The 9,522-nt window shown below is 34.7% G+C and overlaps 1 protein-coding gene across 1 annotated transcript; it reads right to left on the reverse strand.

Annotated features, from left to right (window-relative positions):
- Window positions 1–385: 385 nt before the first annotated feature.
- Window positions 386–2,873, reverse strand: LOC149230043 (aquaporin NIP1-1-like). Its single transcript, XM_089375989.1, has 5 exons — window positions 2,536–2,873; window positions 2,088–2,312; window positions 1,301–1,495; window positions 1,117–1,178; window positions 386–991 (listed from the first exon to the last, which is right to left on the reverse strand). The coding sequence occupies exons 1-5, from the start codon at window positions 2,680–2,682 to the stop codon at window positions 772–774; spliced, it is 849 nt and encodes a 282-aa protein (XP_089232115.1). The 5' UTR covers window positions 2,683–2,873; the 3' UTR covers window positions 386–771.
- Window positions 2,874–9,522: the final 6,649 nt, after the last annotated feature.

Genomic DNA, 9,522 nt, shown 5'->3' on the forward strand with positions numbered 1-9,522 from the left:
TATGAAGAACCAGATGCTAATAAATGACTTAAGAGATTGAAATTTTAGTATTATTGTAAAGTAATGTTTGAATGGTTTCATGTGTTATGAAGAACTAGATGCTAATAAACGACTTAAGAGATTAATTTTAAGTAAATATGAAAGATTCCCTCTGATTATTTAATTTTTTATTATGAGACATGATTGAAATATTCTCTTATAAAAATTAATTGTAAAACAAAACTTATATATTTAATATATAGATACGTAAGTTTGCCACATATGATGCATGAACATACCAGGAAACTAAATTGTTGCCAATTTAATTGCATAAAAGATGTTTTACATGTTTTTTTTTCAGAGAGAAAAACCATAATAGATTATATTAAGGAAATATAAAGATCTGTATACATGATCGAAATCTGTGAGAATCAGCTGGAAAAACATACAGCTGATCAGATAGTCAAATAGTGTGACTGATGAGACAGCATGAAAACATATTGTCACTAACATGAGAACGCCAGCAAAAACAGGAGGCGCTGAGCCACGCCTGAGCAAAATTGCGAGAATATAAAAGCATGAGGATACATCAACTTAACAACAGTGGAGCTTCGTGAGAGAAGCAGACCTTTCTAAAAAAAATTTAGAAAGAGAGAAACAAAAACCTCCACAATTAACGCTTACATTTGAAAGAGTTTCTATATCCAAATAATTACAACTCCTCGTCTCCATTCTCTCTCCAATTCGACTGCAGCAAGCCGCTACTGGAAATGAAAGATTCATGCGAGTTAGTTATTTTGGGTTTCTGGAGCGCAAGCTCCTCAGGAACGACCCACTCTTTTCAATTTCTCGTACTGGCTTATCAGTCAAGCGAATCATGTTATAACACAATGCACCCATTACAGCACCGATTACAGGTGCAACCATGTATATCCAAATGCTTGTATATTTGTTGCCAGCCACCGCAGAGCCTATTGTCCTTGCAGGATTCATTGAAGCTCCTGAAATTGGTCTGGACAAATAATAAATATCATGTTAACTCTGCACTTGTTAGTACTGATATGGCATTATTAATGGTGGTTCTTCCAGTAAATATTGCCAAAGCAGATAAGAATCATGAGGGCAGAGAACCAATACCCAGCTATGATTACATTCATTGCAATCGTTGTTCCAACTGCCAGTCCTGCCAATTCTCCTATCTGTTCCATTAGAAATTCGCAGTTACTGTAATAAGAAATTTAATGGCATGTGCAAGCATATCTCATCCTTCTTAAATGGATATAAAAAGGTCAAGAAATCGAGGGTAGTCAGAAATAGATACCGCTTTGGTATCAGTAGAGACAGCAGAAACCACAAACATTAAGAAAAACGTGATAAGTATTTCTAGAACGAAGGACTGCATGTCTGAGCCAGTAGGTACTGTGGCTGCTATGTGTGCCACTTCTCCAAACATCAAACGGAGGACAAATCCAGCAGATATTGATGCAAAAATTTGAGCTCCTATGTAGCCTGGAACCTGTGATTTTAATCCCATACAAAACCATATTTCATTTTTTTTTTCATTTGTTATATTTCTGGAATATGTAATCAACATAACCATCCCGGAGTGTTAAACATCTGTCAATTGCAGATTTCGGGAATATGTCAAATTCAAAGAATCTGAAATCAACATAGAGATATTATGTTATCTAGTGTTCTGAGCGTTGTTGATTGCAGATTTCAAAAATATGTCAAATTCAAAAAATAGGCAATGAACATAAAGATGTCTAGTGTTCTGAGCGTTGAACTTATGTTGAGTGCAGATTTCAAAAATATGTCAAATTCAAAAAATATGTAATCAACCTAAAGATGTCTAATATTAAATTTATGTTATTGTTGAATTTCAAAAATACTCCGAAATACTCTGAATCTGACGATTAAAAAAAAAATGATTACTTAACATCCCTTTGACTCTCAAGTGCTCAAATATTCCAAAATCTACCATCAAAAACTGATTACTTAACATCCCTTTCATTCTCAAACTCTCAAATATTCCAAAATCTACAATCAACCTAAGTTTAACAATCTCCGTCAATATGTTAATTTGCCTAAAACAATTGTATACATACTTGAGCCCAAGGAAATCTTCGCACAAGTGCAGAGGCCAGAGTCACTGCAGGGTTGAGATGAGCTCCAGAAATATGACCTATGGCATAAATTATGATCATGACTGCCATTCCCCAAACAAGCGATACACCCAGATGAGTGATGGAATGATCGCTTTTCTGATCAATAACGACTGATCCACATCCTGAAAATATCAGGAAAAATGTCCCAATAATTTCTGCTAACACCTGCACTAAATATGTTCAAGGTTAAAATATCTTGAAAGTTAACAGATTAGTGTTTATTGCGACAGTACCCACGTCTCAGAAAATGCAATTTCCCTCTTCTTATGTGTAAGAGAACAAGAATTCACCAACCCTACAAGAATTCGCGGTACAACACTGCAAACAACTTAACTGAAAAAGAAAGTCTGAATCAGGGTTTGCCTCAATTCTGCAACAAGAATCTTACCTTCCGAACAAACGTAAGAGATGGCATGCATGACCCATGACCTTCAATTCTGCCCTCTTCCATGTCTTTCAAACAGACTTTTTCTTTATCAGGAACATTTTCTTGAAATCTCTCATTCATTTGGCTAGAAGTCAATTCTGTAGCCATATTCAGGCTCTGTATCAGCGGTTGAAGTTTTCTCTAAGATAACTAATTCTCTGTGAGAAAAAGATTGCTGGTCAGTGCCTGATTTTCCCTACATTCTCGTCCAATATATCCTCACACAGTCCAAACCTGATCAAATTCATGATCTCCATCCTTCCAGTGGAGGCGATCCAGACAAGCTTTAATTCTCTAATCTGCCCTCACTCATATATATATTGAGTGGCAAAGTCTAAACTTTCTAAACTTTTTTTTTAATTTATTTTTATGTTCCAACTTCATTATCCACGCGGTTTGAAGCCAATGTCCCGTCTCAATCATTAAGCCTACCAGACGCTGTAACAGAGTGTCTACGTCTCAATCATTAAGCCTACCAGACGCTGTAACAGAGTGTCGACTAGTGGATTTTTAAGAGCCCATATTTGCATTTTTTTTTTGACCTTCTGAGATTTTTTATCAATTTATTTCTATGTTCCAACTTCATTATCCACGCGGTTTGAAGCCAATGTCACAGAGTGTCTACACGTACTTCCTAAATCTTAGAGGACAATCTTTTATTAATAATTTCATGCCTTTGAGTTTTTGAAATTAGATTCTTTAATATATTTTACGAAACATATTATGTGTGTTTTGTTTTCCTCTTTTTAATTTTTTCATACTTTTATATAAATATTCGCTAAGGTCAATGGTTTCACCGTTAATGAAAAATCAATTGGGTTTATTTTAAGAATATTTTTTTGGTATTTTGATGGGAGATTTTTACGGTTAATTATATTGTTAATGATTATTATATTTTTTTATTGATTAATGGATAAAGTCATCATTCAAAATGTTGGATGGATCACACATATTATCTCTAAATATAACTATTATTATATATTAATCAATTTATTTTATATAATGATTATTATATTTTTTATTCATTAATTATTATTGTTTTACTTTAATTTTAATATTTGATTGTAAAATTAATTATAATTTAAATATTAATTATAAATATTATTTGTGAATGAAAATTAATTTATTATCTGGTATAAAAGTAACTATTTTAAAAGATAAATTTTCATTTTTATTAAATATTTTTATATATTAAATTTTAACATTTTTATTAACTAGAATCCCTATACACAAAAATATTATGTGTCGTAAGCACTTAGCAAAAATCAACAAACCCTAAATAGCTAATAATTCGTCCTTGGAGTTCAATCCCATACCTCCACACCATAAAAAAAAAAAAATGTATTAGAGGATTAATCCTCGGCCATTCCCCACAACCACGCCTACTGTCCTGGGTTGCGCCATTAAAGAAATTGGTTGGGAAGATCGCCTGCATTTGAGGACACAAAATACTCGAAATTTTATCGGCCCCAATCGACAACCAAGCCAAAATATTAGAGCAAATTCTGAAGAAATTAAGAGGCCTATCTTCAAAAATCGCTAAGTTTCTTGCTCACCAAATCTCCCAGGAAATACAACGAAAGAACATTATGTTTTCCTCTCCTACTAAACCATGGCCAATAGAAAATGTCCATAGAATCAAAGGTACCCATCTATAGAACCTGAACACAATTTAAAATGTGTGCCCAAACCGTCAACAAACAAGGAGCACTAAATGAATAGGTGCATGACAGTTTCCTATTCCATGCGACAAAATACACACCAACCTGGGCCCTGATATCCACTCTTATATATGTTGTCCCAGGTAAGGATTTTGTTTTTCCAAACTAGCTAGCAGAAGATGATCACCTTCAAAGGAACATTCCACCTCCAAGCTTTCTTGTACTAACACAAGTTTTTTAAGGGGTTGACACTACAAGAATATAGTGGCAAATATCAGAAACCACCACCAAACCCTTTTTCATAACACCATTCCAAGCTAAAGGGTCACCTGAAGCCTTCTTCATGAAACCAACCAACTAGAACTCTTATACGATGCGTTTCTAGGATCTTTCATTCCCTCCCAAAAATCTGATCTCATCCGCACTCTTCCACACCGGGTATGGAAGATCCATCTGCCATCACTTGATTGGTTGATCCAAGAAGAATATGCATCTTGTGTGAAGAGCATTTATGAGGCTAAGATTAAAATTATATGAGGGACTAACACCCATAATGGAGTCAAAACCAATCAATATTTTGTTCCCCTACCAAAGGACTGGTGCATCTTACCGGGAAACCATTTGTTGACCTTGAATAAGCTCTTTCAAATATAGGAGCCATATCTTACCCCAATCACACCCCTTTTGCACCATTCTATGAATGATCTTCCTTTCAAATATTTTTTGTGATAATTTCTTGCCAAAAACCTTTAACAAAAATGTCCCTCCATAGAGATTTTGTTAGTAAATCCCAACCAAACTTCTTCAAATTCATGATACCCCATCATCCAACATCTTTCCCTTTTGTTATGGCATTAAAATTAACTAGGTGATATTTCTTGTGTCCCTTATTTCCAAACCAAAGAAAGCACACCATGATAGCTTTAATTTTGTTAATAACATATGAAGCAAGAAAAAAACAATGCATCCAGTATACAGACAGTTGTTGTAATACAAATTGAATTAAGATGTACCGACCTGACAGAGACAGATTGAGATACCTGTAACCCACGGAATAACCTTTGTAATTGTGCCTCCTTTATCTTCAGACTCATCCCATCCATAACTAAGATGAATAATAAAGGGGACAAGGAGCACCCTTGACGAAGTCCTCTGCGAGCTGGAAAAAAATTCGATGGGTAACCATTGATTAATACCGAAAAAATTGCAGAGGACACACAAACCATTATCCATTCAATATTATCAATAAAAAGCCAATTTTCGTGAGAATAAAGTGAAAATATGACCAATCAACACATCATATTCCTTGTGTAAGTCTAATTTCATAATTATAGTCTTTTTCTTCTTTGCTTGTGTAACAACCCAACCTATTGACGGCTGGATTTTTCCATGTAAATATATGATTGCAAGTACATTTCAAGTTAAAAATGCTAAGTAAGGGACAAGGATTCCAAAAAGGGATTGAGGGAGGTCAATTGGTTGGGAAATTCAACTTGCTTGTTGCAGAAAGAAAACTGGACAGTTTGGACAACCATTGAAGGGTAGTTGTTGAGCTTTAAATGCTCTGGAATGGTGTGTTGCAGAGATGGTTCTTGTAAATTTATGAACTATAGGCAATGGACAAAGCTCGTGTTGGATTGGGAAAATGTAACAAGGCAACCAGGACACAAGGCATGAAGAAAAGGAGGGAGAGAAGTGACAGAGAAGAAGAAAAACCTCAATTTTTCTCAGTGAGGGAAAAACGAGGGAGAGCAGTGGCAAATATGAAAAAACTTAGTTTTTTCAATGACGAAAGAAAATAGGGAGACTCGAGAGTAGTAGAAAAGGATCAGCGCAAAGTGTAATGCATGCACAGTGAGAAAAGAGCAGAGGGAGCTCGATTGTAAGGAACAATAACAAATTAGAGTTTTGTTATTCTTGGTAAACAATAACAAGTTTAAGTGTTGGGAGGAGTCTAAGTTCTTCCTTTACTCTCAAGGTTCCATCATCCTTCGGTGAATCAATAGGAGCACTAGAGGTGTTCTCCTTCAGGTGGGGGTAAATATCCATATGCCTAAGGAGCTGGAGGGTGGAGATGGAATTCTCTGGATTCCCTTGATAGCCTGGGGTAAAGGTTTATCCCTTGGTTTCTTAGTAAAGGAAACTCTGAAATTCCCCATTTCTTATCATTTAACAATGGGTTATGAATTCCCTTATTTGGGTGGAACCATTTTGTTGCATGCTGCTAGGGTGGAGGCGAGACCTCTGGACTCCATGGAGTAAGTGGGTGTGTCAAGGAAAATTTTAAGGATGGAAAAATATCTTGAATTTTAAAAACATTGGCGAATATCACTAGTCCATAAGATGCAAAATATAAAATGTTTGTTGATGTATTTGTAAAATTATTCAAATTCATAATGATTTTATATATACTCTCTATATAACGTTGGCAATTTTTAAGGTAAAATAATTTTATATTGTAAAATTTTGGTGAATTACTTTTTATAAAAAATGGAGATTGACGAATATTTTTTATGGAAAAATCATGGAAGATTAGCCCACCTAAAAATATTAGCCCCTAAAATTTTCCATGGTGTGTTTTTGGATGGCTAGAGAGAGTGGAGGTTGTAAGTCTAAGGAATCCCTAAACTTGGTCAATTGTTATTAATTAGTTGAAGGGTGGAGGCAACAAATGTTTGGATTCCCTATTTATTGTTGATCATCATTTGTTAGATGAAGGGTGAAGGCAACATGCCTCTGGATTTCTTGAATGTGTTATGCAACCAGCTCACAAACAGATAGATCAACGACTTAAAAATTATCCTCTTCGAGGGGCAAATCTCCTCTACATTACATAAATAAACAATTCTCAAATGATACAAATGAAAAGACCTCCTTTGTATATATAGTATTCTAAGGGCCACACTATAATCAGAGCCTACATAACAACAATAATGTAAGGGCACAACAATAAAAATAATGGGCTTCTATGGGGCACAACAATAACAATATGGGGCCTACATGGGTACAATAATAATAATAATAAAGGGAATACACTAGTATTATAGGGACCTAACATGCCCTTCTCCTTCAAAAAATTGTTGTCCTCAATGCTTAAGTAGTTTTGGATGCTTCTGTATAAAATTCTTATCCTCCCATGTGGAATCTCTAGCAAGTAAGTTCTTCCATTTAATGAGATACTCTAAAATTGATCGATTTCGTAGTTTTTGGGTTCTGTTTCCATGACTGATTCAGGCTCAAATATAATTTTTCGTTCTTCGTCAAGTTCTGGAAACATTGTTTGAACTAGAAGCTTATCATCGATAACCTTCTTTAAGCATGAAACATGGAAAACTAGGTGTACTCGGGAAGATGCAGGAAACCCTAATTTGTATGCCATAGTACCAATCTTTTGCAACACCTTGTAAGGACTGTAGTACTTGGGTGATAATTTATTATCCTTCTTAGCTTGCTTGAGAGACATTTGTTTGTATGGTTATTGCCGTAAAAATACCTAGTCACCTGCATCAAAACTTCTTTCACTGCGGTGTTGATCTTTCTTGTTGTTTCATTTAATTATGCACTAGAGTGAGGTTATCCTTTAAGGGTTGGAGAACTTGTTGTTGATGCTCGATGTGATCTTCCACTACTTAAACCTTAGAATTTTCTCTTAAATATGATGTGATGGATGGTATATGCTATCCATAAAGTTCCATAAATGGGGTCATTTTTGCTACAGTATGGAAGGAAGTGTTATAACACCATTCAGCTAGAGGTAACCACTTGACCCATTGTGTTTTCTTATTAGATACAAAGCAATGAAGATATCTTTCCAAACATTTGTTCACTATCTCATCTTTCCCATCAGATTGAGGATGATGAGATGAGCTATGAGTTGATTGAGTACCAAGACAAGAAAATAATTCCGTCCAAAAATTTCCACTGAAAATGGGATCTTTGTCACTTATTATAATCTTTGGATTTCCATGAAGCTTTTGAATTGTTTCTATAAATGCAATAGAAATTGTACTAGCTTTAAAAGGATGAGATAATGCACAAAAGTGTGCATATTTGGTAAGTCTATCAACTACCACCATGATGGCACTCTTTCCTTCAAACTTGGCTAAATCTGTGATAAAATCCATTGTGACCTCCTCCCAACGTTAACTTGGAATGGCTAAACATTGTAACAGACTCAGGGTCTTAATTGTCACAACTTTTTTATTAGAAAACCAAACATTCTGCCACAAACTTCTGAATATGAGATTTAAGACAATCCAAAAAAAATATGTTTTGATCTTATGGTAAGTTTTTTAAAATCCTAAGTGACCTCCTAAGGGAGAGGTGTGCAATTCCAAAATAATATTTTGTTTGAGTTGGGAATTCTTACAAGGATGTAAGCGATCTTTGTACCATAATGAAACGTTTTTCCAGCGAAATGTATCAGATGTACTGGGATCTTGTTGGAAATTTTGAATGAGTAACAAAAACTTTTCATCATTCTTACATTCATCCCTTGCTTCGATTATCCACTCAAGTTGGATAATAGAAATGACACAAAGAAATTCTTCCACATCCTCATCCTTTCTTAAGAGTGCATTTGTAACAACATTTTTCTTCCCTTTTTTGTAGATTATTTCAAATTCATAACCCAACATCTTTGTCACCCATTTTTTTGCTCTTCTAAAGATAATATTTGTTCCAAAAAGTATTTAAGAATATCATGATCTGTTTTTACCTTGAAGTGTCTTCCCATTAGGTAAGGTCACCATTGCTTTAGTGCATGTAGTATTTCCAACATTTCCTTGTCATAAATAAATTTGTGTAAATATTTTCTTTTGATTGGATGACTTTCAAAAGAAATGGGTCTTCCTTCTTGAATTAAAACATCACCAACTCCATTTCCTAAAGTATCACATTCCACAATAAAAGTTTTTGTGAAGTCTATCGTAGCTAAGACCGGTGTTTGGCACATTGCCTCTTTAAGATGTTCTGGTGCAGGAGCATCTGGAATTAGCCAGCAATGTGATTGTATGTTCACATGTTGTGGCTAACAAGAGATGAATTTCATTGACCTGAGTGGTCAAAATCAGTTTTAGTAGATATGGTTGGATCTCTCGAATTTATCTTTGCTTTATTTATTGTAATAATTAGATCACTGTATTATTTTTACACTAAGAGATAAGTTGTTAGTATAGGTGTGTCTCAGAGCTTGGAAATAGGGATTTGATTATTAGACTGATAAAAATAGGGATCGAGTTGCCAATGCAGTTAGGATAGGATTTGATTCATAAAAGGGAAAGAAATG

Source organism: Pinus tabuliformis, chromosome J (genome assembly GCF_031772625.1).
Source record: "Pinus tabuliformis cultivar Carrire ecotype Pingquan chromosome J, CPIR1, whole genome shotgun sequence".
Lineage (NCBI taxonomy): Eukaryota > Viridiplantae > Streptophyta > Pinopsida > Pinales > Pinaceae > Pinus > Pinus tabuliformis.